The sequence below is a fragment of the Notamacropus eugenii genome, chromosome 3, assembly GCF_028372415.1.
Source record: "Notamacropus eugenii isolate mMacEug1 chromosome 3, mMacEug1.pri_v2, whole genome shotgun sequence".
Lineage (NCBI taxonomy): Eukaryota > Metazoa > Chordata > Mammalia > Diprotodontia > Macropodidae > Notamacropus > Notamacropus eugenii.
Window position 1 is genome coordinate 328557985 of NC_092874.1, and position 22166 is coordinate 328580150.

At 40.2% G+C, this 22166-nt stretch overlaps 1 protein-coding gene across 2 annotated transcripts in view; it reads left to right on the top strand.

The window, feature by feature from the left end:
• The window catches only part of PTCH1 (patched 1), an 88731-nt gene that overhangs the window by 2836 nt on the left and 63729 nt on the right, over positions 1-22166 (top strand). Inside the window, exons 1-2 of one of the 2 annotated variants that reach the window (XM_072596907.1) lie at positions 5043-7278; positions 9255-9447. In XM_072596907.1, coding sequence (XP_072453008.1) covers positions 6856-7278; positions 9255-9447 — 616 coding nt within the window. In that variant the 5' untranslated portion in view covers positions 5043-6855. Of the gene's footprint in view, positions 1-5042; positions 7279-9254; positions 9448-22166 lie in introns of those variants that run through there. The other variant, XM_072596908.1, reaches the window with a different exon arrangement.

Consider the following 22166-nt stretch of genomic DNA (forward strand, 5'->3'; position numbering starts at 1 on the left):
TCATGTAGCGGAGCTTCTTTTTTTAGTGAAACACCCAATTGTAGAGATCATGAAAGTGAATGGTTTGCCTTCTGCCAAAGACAAAGATAGATAGAGATAGAGATATATGTATATGCAGAAGTGTATGTGGGTATATATACATATATATATAAGTATGTATATATAGATTGTAGCTAGCTATATAAATATCTATACATATATCAGTTTCAATATCTGAATCTATATTTTGTTCTGGTTGCATTCAATAATGACTCCAAATACATCAAAGTAACAGAGTCAGAAAGATATTCCGCAAGAGAAAAAAACACCCACACCACAATCATTTCTGTGTTTTATTCAAAACTGCTTTGTGGACAAGCCTTATTGCAGCTGATGAGATCTTCAGCAGTCTTGAATTCCCTGCCATTGTGGCTACTGCAGGAAGTATAATTCCCACTACATTTTAATATTTGGGGTGCCTTCACTAATAACCTTGGTCTGATGAATGCGGAGATATCTGGGATGCTGGTGGGACATTTCTCTACCCCCCACCCCTCTCTGGGAGCTCAATAAATGCCAATGCTCCTGGGTTTGTGCTGTAGATCTCTCTTTTACTCCTTTGTAGAGTTTGGGGCAGCTTCCCATTAAAGGAGATCAGGGGTAATTAGCAGCATTATTTTGACAAGTTGGGTCGAGCTGTTCCCTTTCTTACATCCCTGAGCAGGGGGAGAAGGGGAGGGGGTAAGTAGAGGAAAAGAGAGTGGGGGAGGGAGAAGGAGGTCAAGCCCAGTGTCTTGAGATTCTATGGCAGCTGAATACTTTCTTTTCTCAACCCTGAAACTTTTTAGAACCATTTGGTCTAATTTCTGTCTCTAGGCTCCACCTTTCAATTCCTTCAAGAGAACTTGTAAGGAAATACACAAACATTTATAAGGAGATAATATGGCATTGTTAAGGAGCAAGAAATGCAGCAAATAGTGGAACACTAGATTGTCAAGACTCCTGGGATCTGTTTGAGACATCTCAACGCCTAAACTCATTTTCTGTCCTTGGGCAACTCACTGGACGTTTGTATTTGTTTTATCGTCTACAAACCGAAATTATGCTATTACTATGCCCTGTGAAACTGACAGCAATATTGTAAGGAGTAGTGTGTTACGTCAAAAGTTCTTTGCATTTCTGAAAAGTAAATGCAATATAAAAAGCAAAGTATTACTATTGCATTTTATTAGGTTAGAGATGGTTGAAATTAAGCAAATGAAATTCATACTGAAAACTGTGAATTATAAGACAAATGCATTGGGCATACTTATTCATATGTTGTTTACATGGATGGCATTACACAAAAGGCAGCTTATGGTATCATACAAACACCACGTTATCAAGTATTGAAGTCCAAGGGTTACATTGAACATCCAAAGAGTAAGGAGGGAACAACATTCCAAAAGGTAACTGGAAGATCATTCGGGGGTTCATAACCATACTCTGTTCTGTTCCTCTATTTAGCTATATCTTGCTTTGCTCACTTCACTCTGTAATATTCAAACACAGAGGCCAGGCGTTTTGTTGTCCATGTCCTATTGAATTTGGATAATCAAATGTAGATTTCAGAACTGTGTTGTAGGACCATGGGAAGTTAAAGTGTTAGAACAGAGAAAGGGGGAATGAAACACAAGGAGGGATTCTTCAGTTCACAGAATTTAACTGAAGTCTTTGGACCACAAGGGAAGAAAAGTTAACCCATGTATTGAAATATGGTCTAAAAGGAATATGAAAGGAGGCAAATCAGATGTTTCTTCATCTATACTGAAAAGTTCTGCCAGTCCACAAGGTCTCAAGTGATCACGTGTTTGACAGATCTACAAGGGAAGCTAAGGAATAAAGGCTATTCTTCAAGGACTCTCACTGAGAGACACCTTAGCAGGCCCTGTTCATCCAAACCAGCTCCATATCAGGTCTGTGGGATCCTTGTGATTAGTTGAAGTTAACAAAACCTGGTGTCGAGCAGCAGTTACATGCACAGGGCATGCATATTAAAGCCAACAATGCTTACAAATGTAAATAAGGGCAGATTGATTAAGAACAACATTATCGCTGGGAATGTAGCACTCGCATGCATCAGCAATGAGGCAAATTGGGGGCAGCCTCAGCCCTGACCACCCATGTTGAGACAGGCTTTTACACTGGCACCTCTTCCTTTTTAAAAAACATTGCAGAAACCAGGCCAATTAGATCCCCAAAGTAATTCATCTCTTGTGTATGAAAAAAGCAGACCACAGGGGGAGAAGAGAAGGGAAGGGATGGGAGAGAGATTAAGATAGTGCTTGTTAAATCTGAGGTTCCAGATTGAGTTTGGGAACCAGTGAGAAGAATATACCAGCAGGGCATTGTCTAAGATCATGAAAAGTTAACCTATCAAACAGGAGGCAAAGAGGGGTGGTAGAAAGGCGTCATGTATTTTAAACTTCAGGCATCAATATTCAAAGTATTTCGAAATAAAGTAAGACTGAATGAAATTAACATGGAAGGATGACATCTTACTCTTGAAAGGATACCAGTGTAGAAGCAGAAGAATGTTTCTTCCATGTAAAAATGAACTAATATTCACTACCATATCTTCCTTGAGTGTGGTACTCTAAATATTAAACAACATTAAGAAACAATGAATATTAACTTAAATGATCAATGAGATAACATTCAGACAAAAATTTTGATACAAAAATTTTAAGAATTTGAAATGTGATTTATGATATAGTTGCTTTATCTTCAGCAGCTGAAGAAACATGCAAACCTCTACACTCTTATACGTATGTGGTAACATCTGATTGTCCTAACAATCTGTATTAGCTCTGTTACTTACCATTAGGACCTTGGGCAAGTCACAACCTCTCTGGGCATCTGTAAAACTAAGAGCTTTGAAGTATCTTCCAGCTCTAAATATATGGTCCTCTCCTATAAATGAGTCGAAATGAGAGATAGCCTCAACATTGACAGAAGTTATTGAAAATGTACACTGAGCACTTCTTAATATAACCTGAAATCTTGGCTGGCTCATACAGTATGTGACATCAATACAATTTGATGGTGCTTCTCAGATTTTAAAAGCAATTTTCACTATAAGATTAATTTTTCATATTACAGCTTTGTCATGTATTAATACAAAACTTCCTGCAATCCTGTTTAGTTCCAACACTATTCTGTCTTTTATTTACACTGTTTGATCATACTGGCTTTTTAAGAGGTCTTGTTGTAGATAATGCCTACATCTACAGTGAATTGCCACATACTAAAATGATGTCCCAGTTAAGACATTCAATTTTAAATTTCCCGGCTGCCTGGCTACTCTTCCTTTTATGATATGAAACCGCCCACGTACATCTGTGCCCCATCTCATCTTTGAGAGTGTCACTTTGTGAAAGCCCTTCTTATAAGTGAGGTTTCCTTCTACCTCTTCTGGGTCAGGACTATGACTGAGGAAGAAAGAAAAACTGGTTCCAAGAGTAAATTAGAGGAAGGAAAGGGGAGAAAAGGAAAGAAAGAAGGAAAGAAGGAAGGAAAGAAAGAAGGAAGGAAGGAAGGAAGGAAGGAAGGAAGGAAGGAAGGAAGGAAAGAAGGAAGGAAGGAAGGAAGGAAGGAAGGAAGGAAGGAAGGAAGAAATGGGGTCTAGGAAGAGGATGGGGGAAAAGATGAAAGGCAAAGGAAAGAAAGGAGGGATAGGGAGAGAGAGGGAGAGAGAGGAGAGAGAGAGAGAGAGAGAGACGTCAACAAGCAGTTTTTAAACCTATGTGCTCAGCACTGTACAAAGCGCTGGAAATACAAAGAAATGCAAGAAAACGAGTTAGGGAAAGATGAAAAAGAGAAAGCTATGCATCAGTAAGGAGGAAGAGAAAGAAAAGAGGGAAGGAGTGGCACTGAGACATCCTAGGAACTGAAGGAAGGCGCCGGATTCTTTCTGCCAGAGCCGCGTGCGCTGGAATCAGCGGGCTTGTCTCTCCACCGGCCGGCAGCCCGTGACATCTTCCAAGACTTGGGGCAGAATTGAATGGAAATGTTTCCTTTCTTTGCTGCTATTGGCCGGTAGTAGTCAAGCCTCGTTGGTATTGGGTAACGTAAAGGGGGAAGAGACCTCCTTTAGGAATGTACTATGGCTTGTCTGGCATGCCTTTCGGCACCGGCAGCGGCGCATAACTGGGGTGGGAGGGGCAGCCTTCCCCTTTTTCCTCCGGCTTCTTAACGACACGAACTCCTTGGAGCGGGGAGGGAAAAGGAAGGAGGAAGGAAAAGAGTAATGAAAATCCCGATGGACGTGCCCCGACTGGGTGAATCCCAAAGCCGGGCAGGCAGCGAGGGTACTCTCCCTTTCCGCTCCTGCCTTGTCACTTGCCTGTCCAGCGGCGTGAGTTCCCTCCACCCCCAGCCCCCCGCCTCCTCACGCTTGGACACGCACGCACGCACGCACCCCCAGGCAGGGGAGCTGGTAGATCTGCAGCAGCTCCAGAGGACTGGGGCTCAGCTCCCGGCTCGTTGGTCACGTGGCCTCGCCCAGACTCCACCTCCCCGCTGCCTCGCCCCCTCCCCCTCTTCATCCCCGCCCCTCCTACTTTCCCTCCATCTGGGGTTCTTTCTTTTCTCTCCTTTCCTTTCTTTCTTCTTTTTTTTCAATGAACACACACCGAGTGCACCTTAAAGCAACACTCCCCTATTTCGCTGCCTCCATCAGCACAACATCCCGCTAGTTTCCTCGCAATGCAGTCGAGTTTAAAAAAAAAGAAGCTAGTGCCCTGATCGCCACTGCGGGGAGAAATTTCATAACTTGCAAAGCTAAGGGGGAAAACAAAAACAAACACCAAAAATCCCACCCACGTTCTTAAAAAAAAAAAAAAGCGGTCGAGCCAGCCTAGTTTCTGAGACATTTTGCAAGGCAAGCCCCTACTGCTGGCAAATTAACCATGTACGCTTCCAAAAGGGGCTATTTATCCCAATGGGAAAGTAAAGCCTAGGATGTCTTCGTGACCTTAGCTAAAGCGTCGGGATGGGTACTTACAGTCAGTGCACAATTTGTTTCGAATGAATTCAACATCAAAGCCTTTATTCCTCCCTACGTCACGCTATTACTAAATATATAGAGGATGCGTACCGCTTTTTAAAAAGTCAGTTCGCAACTGACTTTAAATAAATATGTACGCGTACTAAAAGGGGGTCAGAATGAAGCAAACTGAGTGGCAGTAACTTTTTTTCTTTTGAAGGAAATAAGACAATTCAATTTTGCCAAAATTTCAAATGACTCTCTTTTTAAACTATGCGATCATTTAGATTCAAATAAAAACAGCCCCCCCCCCCCAACTCCCATATACAATTGCTGCGGGTGTCTGGATGCTATAGTATAAATCACTAATTTCTTCCTTGAATATAGTAAGTGTTTAGGGGGAGGGGGCTGGTGTAGGCAGGGGATTTGGAGGCGGTTGTTGTTTTTTAAGGTTCTTGTGTTGTATTATTTAACTTTCCGTTTTGTTTATCTTTAATGTATGGCGTATTTCTCTTGCGAGAGACCGTCTTCCTTTTAGTTATAAAAGAAAGCGGCGGGGGGGGGGGGGGGGGGGTGGAATTGGCACGCACTACCTCGGTATCCACCACCCTGTCATTATTGGTTCAAGCCTGGGAATTCAAGTCGGACCTCCCAGTATTTGCTACAGCTTGAGGCCAAGGTGCCTCTGAATAGATTTTCTTTTTAGGAGTTTCTGAAATTCTTTAAGCGCTTTAAAAAATATTACTTTTTTTGTACATCGCGAGGTGTGTGTGTGTGTGTGTGTGTGTGTGTGTGTGTGTATGTGTGTGTGTGTGCGTGCAAAAAAAAGCGTCTCATAAAAAGAAGACACTTTTCAAAAGAAAAGGAAGGGGGGAGCATTCCTTAATGGAAGTATTGCATGCAAGAAGGTTGGAGCTCTTTAAGGCTCCCCTTGAAGCTGGGGATGCACACACTAGGGTTGCCTGCCTGGGTGGTCTCTCTACTTTGGTGAGCTGTTGCTAAGCAGCTAATAATAGTCATGTTTGCTGAGTAATTTCTGCCCTCCTTGAGCCAATCACATCGCAGAAATCCTAGCCATCTGACAGCCCCAGGGGCGGGAGCTCCAGCCTTTTTCTCTCTCGCTGGCTCTCTCCCCCTCCACCCCCTCCCCTCCTCCTCCTCTTTCTCCAAATGGAGAGAGTTCTTTTTTTTCTTCTTCCATCTCATCTATTGAATCAAGGAGCTGCTGCTGCTTGCTGCACACACGCAGACTGGAGTCCCAAAGTCCCGGGAGTCAGAGACCAGCGCTGCACTGAAACAGAATGGTACAGCGAGTCGGCAAGGAGCAGAAGCCAGAGCCAGAGTCGAAGGAGCAATCCCAGCAGCAGCCTCCGCCTCCAGCAGCAGCACCAGCGAGAGCAGGAGCAGCAACTCCCCAGCAGCACTGAGAAGAGCAAAGGAAGCTCGGATTCTGCCGTGGCTTTTTGCTTTCTTCCCGGAGAACCAACTCAAGAAAAGGAGCCGAGGGAGAAAGCCCCGGTGGCGGGATCTCTGGGGGTTTCCTCACATTTTCCCAAGTAAAAGGGTCTGGAAAAGGGGGCAAACAAGGAGCGAAGGAAGCGGCGGTGGGGATTGTTTGGTGGTGGTGAAGGAGACACCGGGGGGAGGGGGGGGCAAGCAGGAAAGAGAGAGGCTCGCCCCCCGTGCGCGCACACACACATACGGATCCCTCTCACCCTCTTCGCGAACTGGATGTGGGAAGCGGCCGCAGCAGAGACCTCCGGATCACCACGAAATGTTGCAATGGAAGGCACAGGTCCTGACTCTTCTCCAACAGCAGCAGCGGCAGCAGCAGCAGCAGCCCCCGCGGTATGAGGAGGTCTGTCAGCAGCAGCAGCGACCACAGCAAAAGCCGGAGCCACCCGCAGAAAGAAGCGTCCTCCGGAGCCTACTCCCCGGCATCACCAGCCAGCTCCAGCAGCGCGCCGTGGTGGTGGTGGTGGTGGGGGAACCGAGACAAGCCAGCCCGCCTGATGCGGGAGCAGCAGGGGCAGCTCAGTCACCGCGGCGGCGGCGGCGGCAACATGGCCTCAGCTGTTAACATTGCGGAGCCTGAGAGCGGCGGCGGCGGCGGCAGCGGAGGCTGCGGCAGAGACCCCAGTCTGCCTGGGGGAAACGGCAGCAGGAGGCGGAGAAGGACCGGGGGGAGCCGACGTGCCGGGGCACCAGACCTGGAGTATCTGCAGCGGCCGAGCTACTGCGATGCGGCTTTCGCGTTGGAGCAGATTTCAAAGGTGCATTTCTGTATTTCTTTTCCCTCCTTCTGGACTTCCCTCGCATCCCTTTCCATCTTCTCCTTTTTCTCTTTGGAAGCACCCGTACGAATACACACACTCCCCTCTTTTGGATAAAGAAATAGACTAGGGGAAATGAAAAACCCAAACACACCCACCAGCTTTGGAAGGAAAGGGATGTCTAACTAATGCAGGGGGTGGAAGTGTGTGTGTGTGTGTGTGTGTGTGTGTGTGTGTGTGACTGTGTAACGTGCTCTCCCTGTCTAGTGTACACTTTCTGGGTCATTCGAATTATTCTCCCATTAAACCAATCCAGAAAAAGACTTAAGGTTGGTACTGGCTCTCTCTCCCTCTATCCTTTCTCTAGGTTGGCTTTTCTCTCTCTCTCCTCTAATGCTGCCACATTTCTTAACATATTTTGGGGGTGGGGGTGGAGGGAGGCGGGGAGAGGAAGGAGGAGGGGGTAGAAATAAAGGTGGTTTCCTTTTTTGGCAGCCCGTTTTGCTTTTGTTAAGCTTTGAGTAAGCGTGAAATCTCAAATCCTTTAAAAATCGCCTTTGAGGAGAAGATATTTTCCCTTCTCTTCTTTTTGACCGGTTTACCCTGACCTCCAACTCGTAGGAAAAGTGAAAGTTGTAAACAAATTGCCACCTTAAATCTGCGGTGCAGGTCTGACTGAGTCGCCGGGTTCATTGTGTTCGTTACTCTTACTGAAATGTGTGGAATCCAGGAATTCCGTGTAAACATATTGTAGCAGAGAGAATCCCCGGTTACTGATTCTGAAGAAGAAATATCTGCGAGAATAAACAACGCCCAGATATTTCCCTTTCCATAAACGTTATTTTCCTTTCAGAGAGCAGATTTTTTAAAATGCTTCAGCAAGAAGGGAAAGGGGAGGGAAAAAAATCCATGTGGCTGCCCTCTTCTGTTCACAAATATTGTCGTAACTTACAGATGGCTGCTCTACTTCTTAATTCAGATCACACAGCGTCTCCTAACTCTATGGAAATGAATCACGATTAAGCTATGATCTTGCAGCATTGCCCGCCACGTGGATCTTGCGTTTTACTACAAAGTTGGTGTTGAAGGCTGTGGGAGCTGGGCTGAGGAAATGGCAACAAATCAAATTGTTATCAAATAGCATCCTGCCTCCCCACCATCCACCCCTTTAACCACCGCATCCTAGAGACACAGCAAGATGGGAGGTGGGGGAGAGTGGAGAGGACCAGGTGTTTATTCTTGTGGTCCTTGTCTTAGCCGATTGCAATTCACTTATGTTAATTAATTAATTAATTTGTATTAATTTTCCGTGCCGCTGCCGTCCCCCTTCCCCACTGTAAATATTCTAGTATCAATGATTTCTTTCCTCCGGACCAACGATCGCGCGCGCGCGCGCGCGCGCGCGCACACACACACACACACACACACACACACACTCACACTCACATATACACACACAGCCAATGTCTCCTTCCCTGCCCTCAGACACCCCAGGACTCCTAGTAGAGTCCCAGAAGGAGGTGCTTAGAGGCACGCTCACTCACAGTCTTGATACAGATTTCACTCAGAAGCCAGGCTTTGATTTATGAATAACTCATCCCACTCCCACACTCCGCCCCTCTGGCCAGACTCTCACCTTATTCCTTACCACGCTTTCAGAAGGGAACCGTCCAACACTAGCTAGTGTCCTTGTGGTTGGGTTAACTAATTCATTTACCTTTTACAGTGTGAAAGTTATTTTGCTTATGCACTCGAAATACGTTTTCCTCCTCTTTCCCACTCTCCAGACAAGACTTCTTCACTTACAGCAAGTCCGTCTCGACTCTCCCAAGTCCTGCCAAAAGATTGAGTGTGTTTGTGTCTTGTAGGGGGTGAAGGAGAGGCGCACCCCCAAAGCACAAACATTGTTGTATACAGTGCTTAAGTGTATATGGTGATTTCGAAGCACTTATTCCTCATATTTCCTTGCATTCCAGGGGAAGGCTACCGGCAGGAAAGCGCCGCTGTGGCTGAGAGCGAAGTTTCAGAGACTATTATTTAAACTGGGTTGTTACATTCAAAAAAACTGCGGCAAGTTTTTGGTTGTGGGCCTCCTTATATTTGGGGCTTTCGCTGTAGGATTAAAGGCAGCTAATCTTGAAACCAACGTGGAAGAGCTTTGGGTGGAAGGTAAGAGACCCAGCACGTTCTATTGCTTCCTTTTATTTCCATTCAATTGATAGAGATATTTACGAGACTATACCTAAAGTCTTTTAAAAAATCCTCCCTACACCAGGGGGAATTGTTTATTGTTTAGAAGTTTGGCCGGATGCCAGATAAAACCTACAAAGAGTTTGCTGTAATCTATTCTGGTCCACAGTGTTTTGCTAGGTGGTGTGGGAGATTGTGTGGAGAGCGAAAGGTGGGGGTGAAGGGGGGGAGGAGGTTGCAGCTCCTTGGGATAAACCATTTTTAGGGGGGAAGTGTCTTGGGACTGATTTAGGTGTTGAGTGTTCTCTTTCAAATCTGGAGAGACTTGAATGAAAAAAAGTTCTTTTTCTTTTATATTACATTCCTCTCCATCAATCTCCCTTTTTCTTTCCTCTCCCAAAAAGAGACTTACAAGTGGGGGAAGAAAGACCACCCCTCCGCCATTTTGGAAGTGTGTGTGTCCCCAGCAGCGGAGGCTGCTGCTGCCTCTGGAGCTGCTGGAGGAGGGAGAACGTGATGAGCGCAGGCCTGCAGAGGCTGCGTGTGTGGTCCTGGTTTTGGACAGCTTTCAACTCTGGGGGAAAAAAACATTTGTCTCAAGGTTAAAAAAGAGAGAGAGAGGAAAAAAAGTAAAGCACAGAACTGGAACGCATGTTTGCAAAGTAGATTAATGTTTCCTCACGGGTGGGGGCTTATTTAATGGAATTATATTGGAGAAAGTTGCATTTTGTAGGGAGAAAGAAAAAAATGTGTTTTAAGGAAGCACGTTTAGAGGATGAGCCACCCAAGCTCTCTGAGGAGTTCTACCAGTCTTATATCCACATTCCACAATTTGGGAGTTTCCCCGTGAGGCTTCTTTTTAAGCTGGTTGTAAATCCTCAATAGACACATTGGTGGAGACTGAAACATTTTACATTCTTTTATTGATACTGTTTAGGTAACACATGGTTGTTTTTTCCTTGCTGTGAATACTTTCTGTTATTTGAAAACTTTGTTATAAATAATTGCTTTTGGCCAGGTCTTCCACTAACAAAGGGAAATTTAGGCAATTTGCCATATTTTGCAGGCATACACATATATACACAAAGACTTTCTTCATAAGTACCCTGATAAGTGAGGCAAAGCTGGATTTATAGAAATTATCTGGATACTTGTTTCAGTTACCCTTTTCAGAGTGCCAGTGTGGACTTGACTTGAAAGATTTTTGCTGCCAGTTAGTCTTGTTTAAAGGGCTGTTTTTGCTTTGACCTAGAATGATGGTGTGTGGTATGTAACTGCAAAGTGAAATATTCTAGAGAATTAAGTAGACAATTATGAAATATTATAGATGATAAAAAAAACACTTTTACCTCAAATCTCCCAATTACTAATAAAAAAAATTACTTGGATCAAAGCCAGCAAATAATTATCCAAGTATTTCATTTCTGCATTTAGTTTAGACACTTAGAGTGTCTGAGAATGCTGAAGTATATAAAGAGTCAGCTGATAACAGGATTAGAGCAGGAAGGGACTTTAGAGACCATGTAGTCTGATTCTTTCATTATGGTTGAAGAAACCAGAAAGGTTAGATCAAATATCCAAAGTCACATAATGAGTCAAGATCAAATCAGTGCAAATATTGAATGCATGATGATCAGAAGTAGAGATATGGGCCATACCCTCAATCTAGTTGGAAAAACAAATTATTATACATGAAGTAATTTGAAAACAATCAAGTGCTAAAATACATGGTGTTGAATAATAATAATTGCTTATATTTGTAAAGAGGTTCACAAAAAGCAGCTTACACAAACTGTAATCTCATTTGATTCTCACAATAACACTTTAAGGTCAGTGCTATTATCATCCCAATCTTACAGTCAAGAAAAATAAGTTTCCACACTTTAGAATGCAAGCTTCTTTAGAGTAGGTCTTATTTTATTCTTTGCATTTGTTTACACAATGCCTGACACATAGGAAGCCTTTAATATTGATTGATTGATTGATTGAGGCTAATTGCACTGAATCCAAAAATTTAAACATTTAGTTATTAGCATGGTATGCTGCATTATGTTAGAATCTAGAAGATACAAAGTTTAGGTAAGATATGACCCCTCCTGTCATGGAGATTATAATTTAGAACAGTGGTTCTTGGATTTTTTTGTTCCTTCAACCCCTTTCAATCAAGAAAAATGTGTTTTGAACCCTTATGGTCATTTAATATACTACTTTTTCTTCAATTATTTACCGCTTAAGGTACTATTAAAGAATCTAGTGCCACTGGTTTAGTAGGACAATGTAATAGTTTACGAAGGCTTCATGAAAGAGGAGTAAACTTGTGCTAGAGCTTAAAGGATGGGCTATATTCCAACAGGTAGAGAAACGGAGTGCAGTGTAGGCAGGGGAAATAGCATAAGCAAAAGCAGAGAAGCAGGAAACGGTGCTGACTGTGGAAGATGGTGTGGATGTCAGTGTAAATTCTTATTGAAGTACATGCTGAAAGTTGGAAAGTAGAGAAAAATAAGCTCATATAGGTATGGGAGGGACAAGGTTATGAGAGGTTTAAAAATAAAAAAAAAAAGAGTTTGGATTTACACTTAAGTATTAGGGAGTTATAGATTCATAATCAGAGGAGAGGTGGTCAGAAATGTATTGAGTTATAGTTATCATCTAATATATGCAGTGGTATTGGTTTAGTAGTCACACAACATAATTATACTGTCTGTAATATCATAGAAGCTTCCAGGTTTAATAGATAGAAAGCTGGCCTTGGGTTCAAGTTTGGCTCCACAACTAGCTATTTGACTTTGGCCAAGTTATTAACCACTCAGTGCTCTGAGCAACTCCCTAAGACTCTAAGTTCTCTTGTATTATAAATATATAGTACTGTAGTATTAGTATACTATACTGTATATTATATATATATATATATATATATATATATATATATATATATATATATATATATACAGTACAAGTACTAATAGGAGTTCATTATGTCAATAAAATCACAGGCCCAGTCCAATTTTCTAGTTCATTGTGCTGCAGAATCCTAGATTTAGAGCAAGAAGCCATCTAGTCCAACTCTTTCATTTTACAGATGAAGAAACTGAGACCCACAAAGATTAAGTGATTTAACCATGGTTACACAGATAATAAGTAAAATAGTCCTTATTTGAACCTAATCCTTCTGGCTCTAAATCCAGTTCTCTCAGGCATCTCCAAATGGATGGCCTACTGGCACCTCATTATGAGTCTTGACTGACTTCATTATATTGCCACACTAAATTAGAACTTCTTTCTAGCTTTACTAGTTCTGTTCATGGAATTACCATTCACCTACTATGCCATCCTCAAAACCTTTGACTCTTTGACTGTCTTTGACTCTTTCTTCTCCCTCACCTCTTATATCCATTCTTGTCATTTTGACCTCCAAAACATCTCTCAGATGAGAGTTTTCCTCTCCCTTCCAGCTAGTTACCACTAGACTATAGGTCTTTAATATTACTCATCTGAAGGAACTGCTGCAGTATCAATCTTTCACCTTGCCTCCGTTTTCCATTTAAGATTTAAGAATCTTCATTGGCTCTTCATTTTCTTCTCAAGTAAAATTCACTCTGCTTTCCGTGATATTCAAGACTTTTTATAACCTGACAACACTTTTATCTTTCCATTACTATTTTCTATTATTCCACTAGATAGTAACTAAGTTTCAGCCACCCTGGACAACTCCTTGTCTCCTATGTACTACACTCAAACCTCTGTGTTTATAGTTAGTCTGTTCTGTTTGCCTAGGATGCTTTCCCTCCCTTTTTTGTCTATTGGATTCCTACTCTTTAAAGGCCAGCTCAAATACCATGTCCACCAGGAATGATGGTCCTCCTGATTGGTAAAGGACTTCCCCCACGGATCTCATACACTATTTTGTTCTGTTAGACTCTAATACACTTATTATATAATACTGTGGATTTTATCTCTTTATTCTCCTCCTTTATTGAAAGCTCCTTGGAGGTAGAGCCATATCTTATCTAAATTTTGTATCTTCTCTAGGGTCTCCCTCACCCAGGAGGTGTTTAACAAATGTTTATCAGTTAATAAACATTTATTAAGCACTTACTAATTGTCTGGTACTGTGCTAAGCACTTGTAATACTAAAAGAAGGAAAAGACAAAAAAGGACAGATCCTCAAGGAGCTCACAATCAAATGGGAGAGGAAAGCAAATAAATGTGTACAAAGAACCTACACAGGAAATAATTGAAAGAAGTAAGGCACTAGGATTAAGAGAGGTTGGGACTTGTAGAAGTTTGAACTTAAAGGAACTCAGGGAAGGCAGTAGGCACAGATGAAGAGTGAGAGTATTCCAGGCATAGGGAAGAGACAAAAAAAAAATGCCTAGAGAAGAGAAATAGAGTATTGTGTTTGTAGAACAGCCAGGAGGCTAGTGTCACTGGATTGAAGGAAACATAGCAAAATCTAAGGTGTAAGAAGACTGGTAGGGGGGAGAGAGATTATTTATGAAGGGCTTTGAAGGCCAGTTTTGTATTTGATCGTGGAGACTAGGGAGCCACTAGAGTTTATTGAGTAGGGATAATAACATGATTGGACCTGTTTTTTAAGAAAATCACTTTAATGTCTGAATGGAGGTTGGATTGAGTAGAGAGAGACTCCAGACAGTGAGACTTCAACAGGCTGTTTCAGTAGTACAAGTGTGAACCTGAACCAGGGTGGTGGCAATTGGAGAAGAAAAGGGGGCATGTTTGCGAGATGTTGCAAAGGTGAAATTGATGAAATTAGAAACAGATTGAATATGGGGAGAAGGGGTGAAAAATAGTGAAGAGTGAAGGATGACATCTAGGTTGTGAACCTTGAGAGACTAAGATGATGGTGATATCCTGGACACTAATAGGAAAGAGGAGGGGAGAGTGTTTAAGGGGAAAGATAATGATTATAATTTTGAACATGCTGGGTCTATTATTTCTACTGGACAGTTTGAGCTACTTGTAAAACAGGTGAAGATGCAAGAGTATGGAGGTCAGGGGAGAGTATAGGGCTAAATAGTTTTTTGTTGTTGTTTTTGTGATGTGAAAATGTATATTCTCATGAGATGTATTTGGAAGAAGCAGAAGTAAGGGAGATTACACAAGAATTTTCTCTGGGCCTAAGACCAGCTCTCAAATAAGAGTTTGGTTGGAGTACAAACCATTTTCTTAACATTTAGTACTGATGGAAATAACTTTTCATCATTTTTCTTTAAAAAATTTTTATAATAAATTTAAGAACTGAGAAGGATCTTAGAGGTCGTCACCTCCAAAGCTGTCATATGCCACACAGATAATAATTAACTGGCAGAGCCAGAGTTCAGTGTTCTCTCTACCATATCATGCTGCCTCTCAAGTGTTCCTTGGAAAGAAGTGCTGCTCTTAGATGTTTCATTTCAAAGAACTGTGCTTCCTAGATTTGTCTTTATCTTTTCTTCATTAATTCATGTTGTTTCTTATCAGTACTTTACTGATAACAGTTGTCTACAATGTTGTTACATGCTCGCACTGTAGTAGTCATTATCTAGTGGCTCAAGGTATCCTAGGTCATTAATGAAAACTTTTTTAGCAGAGTGTAACATCTAAGAATATCCTTTCCATACATCTCCCTCAATTCATGTTGATGCTTAGTATCAAGAACTTTCTCACTACATACTGCTGTGGCAGGCACAGAATGATTTACATAAGTCATTAATGGCCTCTCTAATGCCTTGACCTCTTGTTTTGACATTTATGAGTTCATAGAATCATAGCTTTAGAGCCAGAAGGGATCTTAGAGGTCATCTAATTCAAACCCTTCATTTTGTGGATGAGGAAACCAAATCTCAGAGAACTTAAGTGACTTATCCAAGATTGCAGTTAGCAAGTGGCAAAGGTTGAGATTTCAACCTCATTTCTTCAAACTCCAATTCCAGAACTTTATCCCATGCCATGTTATTCCTCATTCAGAAGAAGTAATAATTTAATAAGTACATGGAAGCCCAGCTAAATGGACTTCAGAATATTCTATGACTGATTCATTCACAATATATTCCTGACTATACAGAAAAATATGTAGTTTCCTGGTATAGTGAGCTTATTCCTGTCAGAAATAGAGTTAACATTTAGATCCAGAAATAAAAATTTTCTGTTTTCCTAGATAGAAGTGGAAATCAACTAATTAAAATGAAAAGGCAGAGTCCAAGGTGAAATTTACATGGAAAATGCTCTCATTTTTTTCCAGGACTATGGAGAAATTTGGTTAAATTGAATGTGTTCTCAGTGGAGATTATATAAATGTGCTGGTCAGGAAGATGAGTACTGTACAAATCATCTATATGACAGTGGTTGCATTTTTCAGTGGTTAAAAAATAGAATATGGAATAAAAGATTGTAGGGGAAGGGATGTTAAAGTATAGTTTGCAGAATCCTGTTTTACCTGTACTTAAAATGCCAAAAAAAATGATAATAAAATACCTATTTGTATAGTATACACACTTTGATCTGCTGTGCATACCAATTTTATCCTTGTGTCTTCCAAAATAATTGTTTTGAATACAGGTATAAACTAAATGGATCCATTTGCTAGATTGGGTATTTTATTCTACCTCTAAAATTTTTTTACTCTATTGGGAAAACATTGTTTTGTAAAAACAGTTTGAATATGTGAACTACAATATACAGGCCTGTATAAGATAAAAAGAATACTTAAAATCAATATTTGTGACTTTTGTGATAGAAACTCTGGTTTTCTTGCTAAAACATTTATTAACTATTGCCTATTAAACTCTCAATACATAATAGAGACTATTATGTGCAAGTGAATTCTAAACAGAGTATCATACTAGTCCAATTCATATCAAAAAGGAATCCATACTATAACATCCTAACAAGTGTTCCTCAAGCTTTTACTTGAAGACTTCCAATGGCGGAAGGGAACCCAGCAACTACTGAGACAGCACATTCTCCTCTTGGATAGCTGTAATTGTTAAGAAGTTTTTAAGAAGTTTTTCCTACTATAAAGGTTAAATTTATCCCCTTCCAACTTCTACACGCTGTCCTTAATTCTTCCCTCTGGGCCCAAATAAGTCTAATCTTATCCTTCTTCTATGTAACCTCTCAAGTAACTGAAGACAGCTATCATGTTGTCCTTGAGTCTTCTGCAGGCTAACCATTCCCCAATCTTCAACCAATCCTCAGATGACCAGAACTCAGGGCCTTTAACCATCCTGGATGGTCTGTCTGCTTTCTAGTTTATCAAGATCCTTCTTAAACTGTGACACTCAGAACTGAACACAATATTCCAGATGTTGTCTGACCTAGACAGAGCGCAGAGGGACTATCACCTCTTTGTTCCTAGAGGCTTTACCTTGAGGCCAAAATCATGTTAGCTTTTTTTGGCTGCTGTAGCACATTGCTGATTCATTGAGCTTGCTGCCCACTAAACCATTTAATTTTGTTTTGTTTTATTTTGTTTTCAGGCAAAGTGCTCTCTAAACATACGTCTCCTACCCTATGTTGGTAAAGTTGATGTTTTGAATCCAAGTCTAAGACTTTACATTTGCATATTTAACTTACATCATTATGCGCAGTGTAAAAATGTACTGAAGCATTATAATTTGATAGAGGAATGCTTTCTAGGAATTACAAATTCAAAGTAACTCAGATTTTGATAATTAAATTTAAGGAAGTTTGATAGCTTTCTAGATAATATGGTTGAACGTAGTACATACTGTAAACTGTTACAGTTAAAACAAGGTATGCCAGTTTTATGGGGGAAGGGTAGTGAACAAGGATTTGGGATGGAGAGAGACACGAAGGGAACAGATAAAGTTTTCTAACAAAAAAAAAAATTTCTAACAAAAAAAAAAATTTCCAGAGCTCTTTATTTTTGTCCTTTTCCTTTGCTTGCCCCATAGATCTTTATTTGCATCAATTTATTTGACCTTTTGTATGTTTAACTGGTAACAGAATGCCTTTGTTCAAAATCTTATTCTTTTGGGAAGACGAAAATGTTTTATTTTCAATCCACTCTAATTTTGCTTTTGGTGTATCCTTTGTCTTTTGAAGCTTTTTTTTCCTTTCTACCACACTGTCCTTAATCATTAACTCCCATTCCATCAGAAGAAAACTTCTCATAGGCTTTCCAATTAAGAGTATTTAGTGATTATTTAGTATTTAGATTCTCACCATTTTGGGGGGTAAGTTTGTATAGTACTTTTCTCATTTGCCCCCAGACCCCAAGATAGTAACTTGAAATGAATTTATATCAGGTCTTTTGACTCCAGATTATCTGATTCCAAGTCCAATGTTCTTTTTTAAAAATAATATGTATTGCCTCTATTAAACAACAACAAAATATCTTTAAAGGCCTACTCTATGTAGGTAAAGTATTATGCTGTCTGAGTTGCAAAGTTTAGAAAAAACAGTCCCTGACCTCGTGGAACCATGAGTCCAGAAGGGAGATACAAGTAACTAACTATACAGAATGATGTATAAGGCTAAGAAAAGTGAAAACAAAATATTATATGAGATCTAAGGGAATTAGGGAGGTCCCTACTGACTGGGGCATCGGGGAAACTTCCTGGAGGAAGTAAGGTTTAAGTGGGACTTTAAAGGAGTTGGGAGATCAACAGGTGGAGGGAGAGAAGAAAAGGTATTCTAGGGTTAGGGAAAAAAATTGAACAGAGGTGTGGAGACAGGAGAGGGATGGTGAGTTGAACAGTTTGCCTACACTATTGAAGGCAGTAAATTGAAAAAAGTCTGTGAAGGTAAGTGTGTCAACAGAAGTTAAGTATGGGGGAAGGTGGGCTTTGAAAGATGGACAGAGGGAGAAGAATGACAAAATAAAAGTAAGAAGTAATGACTTCCGTTTCTGAGGAACAATGTGGTATGACTTCTTTTTACCTGTGCTTTTTTTTTATTCTTTTGGGACTTGGTCTATGATGGCATCCATGTAGAGAAACTCCTAGTGAGAAAATTCCTTTTACCAATGTAGATCAGCAGCTGCTCTGTGATTTATAATATTAAAATGTTGGCTGAGGGGCAGAAAGATTAAATGACCAGCCCAGGGTAACAGGGAATCCAGACCTTCCTGACCTCAAGACCTGTGCTCAAAATTTCTTTTACTGGTTTACAATATTGTGAAACTATACTATGCTTATTCTTAGTATCCATCCAAATAGTTCTTCTGGCTAAGGGAACATAGTGTAACAGGAAGCAACAAATACAGTCCATCCCCTTTGGGTAAGATCACATGAATGGAAGAATAACTTACACAAAGGGAACATGATAGTGAAAAGAACCCCAGATGTGGAGTTAACCTTCCTGGGTCCAAATTATGACCCCTTCTCAGGACCTATAGGACCTCAGGCAAGTCATTTAACTGCTCCAGGCTTGAGTTTGCCCATCTAAAAACTGAGGTAGTTGGATTAGATGTCCTCGGAAGTTTTCTTCCAATTCTAAATCTATGATTTTATATAATCATTATTTAAGATGGAGCTTCCTTATCATATGGATGATATTTAAGTTAATGTAGCGGTTTTCTTGTTCAAGTGAATCCTGGCGTTATTCTCTTAGAAATGCATGTAGTTTTTTTTCCTTTCAATTCAATATCTTTTGGCTCTAAATCAGAGTTGAGGGGGGGAGGTTGCCAGAATGTGTGTGGTCCAACCAGATTAATGTAATTGGGAAACATTTAATAAAATACAATAAAACATAGATAACATTACATTTTAAAACTAAATTAGTATGTGACTTTGAGGGATCCTTATATATGAATTAGCAGCCCCCATTCTATTTGAGTTTGACAGCATTACTCATGGGTTTTGATCAGGAAAGGACCTTAGAGGCTATTTGATTGATAGAGGCTCATCATTTGATTGATGAGGAAACTGAGACCCAAAGAAGCTAAGTAATGTCCTAAGTAACTACACACAGGTGTAGTAAATGACAGATTGAACCAGGATTCAGGTTGGAAAGGGGCACCTCAAAGTAGATTTCCTCTCTTGGAAGATATAGCAGTGTCTATTTTCTCTCATAGCTGAAGCTGGAGAGAGTCATGTAAACTTAACATGTAAACTCTAGCAAGAACATCAATTACTTTTCTTGCTTTGAAAGATCCATAAATCCTATGTCATTTTTTTAAAATTGTCTATTACCTTTCTATTTGAATTGAAGACCTTAGTATAAAACTGACAAGAAATGTAGCTCTGTATTTTGCTTGCTGAAATAATAGTTCTGCTTTCCTTCTTTTAAAAGGTCTTTTATAGGTCAGTGATGGCTCAGGCTAGGACAGATGTTTGCATTTTGAAGCCTTCCTCTCTAAAGGCACCCTTATGAAAGAAGACATTAATGAATTAAACGGACATTTGAGCCAAAATACATTGTCAGATAAGGTAGTATGGAATTCCCCTCTAACTCTCTTTTACTACCTTCTGGGGGTAGTGTTGTTCTGTCTTTTCATGTCATCCCTTTGTGACCCCATTTGGGGTTTTCTGGCAGAGATATTGGAGTGGTTTGCTATTTCCTTCTCCAACTCATTTTACAGATGAGGAAACCGAGGCAAACAGGGTTAAGTGACTTGCCCGGGGTCAGAAAGCTATTACGTGTCTGAGGCTGCATTTGAACTCGGGTCTTCCTGACTACAGACCCTGCAGCTCTACTCACTACGCCACCTAGCTGCCCTAAAGTAATTAAATTCATCTCTTCTGTGAATACAGTGTATAACAAAAATCTTTCAATGTATCTTTTTCAATGTACTTATTTCATAAGTATCCATATGAAATGTAACCACTTCCCAGTGCCTGTCCTCCCCCCAGTTAAAAAGGGAAATAAAGTAATTATTTGTTTGCATTTATTAGATTCTAATAGTACCTTTTCAGTAATATTTCAATCTAATTGAAAATATAGTTGGGGGAAGAGTGGTTGAAAGGAATCCCCTCCAACCCTTTCCCCCCTCCTTTAAATGCAAGTCAGTCTCATGTCAGTTCCAAAGAATACCACTGACACTTTGAGCTGTAGTATTTTCACATTGTCTTTCTTGACCCTTCAACAAGTTTAAAAGCTAGTACATGCAACTGGTTGTTTCAGTTATACATAACTCTGCTTGGAGGCTCCAAAATATGACAGCTTCCAGATGTATGAATCGACTGATCCGTTTGTTTAGATTATACTCCACAGCTGATGCTTAGATTAATGCTGGCTGGATAAAGCTATGGGAGATTTGTTTCTACAATGCTATGTTTATATTTCATTTGGATTTCTCCTTCAAAGTTGACCTCCCTGTGACCTCCTGGAGTGCTGTCCACTAGGGTACTAGTTGTAACTTGTCTGCTATTGTTTTATCTAAGGGGGTTGTTAACAATTCAGCAGCCAAGGAGTTGCTTATATGTATGGCTTCTATTTATTCCATGATGGCTATTTGCCCCAATTTTGTCCTATTTCATAACAGTTCTAAAGCCTTAAGTTTCTTCTAGGTATTCTAGGTATCATTTGTACCTTGAGTTACAAAAGTACATCTATGAAATGGTGCCAAAGAAAATTTTAACCTCTGTTTACATTTTCAGTAATTTTTGCATTCAGTAGAAAGACACAGATTTGATTAATTTAATAAAGCATTTTAGTTATCTTTGGCTACCATATTTTGCACTTTTCAAAGCCCCAAGTCCTCCTTACATGTCTTTTCTGTATTTAGAGCAAAGTTTAGTGACATTCGATGTTCAAAGGTTAAGTTTTTCTCTAAGAAGATGATATATGATATATGTATACAAAGCATATACATTGTATGTGTGTATATATGCATATACATATTTGTACATATATATGATTCGAAAATGCAAAGGCAACCAATTAGGTAAGACATCCCTAAATACTGTGATATTCTTCTTAGATTTTACTGAATTGTTTCTTAAATAATTGAATATTCTTAAATAATACTATTCTGTTTCCCATCCCATTAATTTCTCTGTTGCTAAATGTCAGATCAGAAATGGTAGCAAATCTATTTAATCACAAACTGATGGGGAACATTAGAAAGTTTATTATTCCATCAGTAACATTGGGAGGATTTAGATGTAGGACTTCTATTGGCATCCATGAGGGTCATGTCACTGGAAGAAGAGGTTCAAAAGACCATCCTCTTTAACAGGATCTTGTCAGTAGAACATGTGTTTCCCTTAGCGAAGATTCTGGTCCTTTTTTTAATGGATTTTTGAAGTAACTGTGAAATCCATTGACAAGTTTTTTCAATCTAATTTAAACCATCAAAAAGAATGAGAAATAAGTTTTTGATTCCCTCTGTGTATGAAATATGGAATAACTGAATCACATTTCTAAGATGGTAACAAATGTAAACCAGGGTATTTAGAAAAAGGAATCCCTACTACAGTTCCTACATGGATAGAACTCTGATCGAAGCCAATGAGATAATTTGCCTGGGTGAGGGTTGCAGAATAGAGACTTCCTTATCCAAGTTTTGGCTTCTTCCTACATATAGCCATATATATAGCTCATCTGCATGTCAAGTCTTTGTTGACTTCTTAGAGAGCTCAGCTAGTGAAGGAACTACATAGCCTCACTGAGGAGTAGAAAATGAAAAGAAGTTAGCCATTCAAGACCATTAACAATGGGAAAGTTCCATAACTAAACAGATGTCATTAGAGCCATCAAAACAAAAACACTTTTACTTATTTTTGTTTATA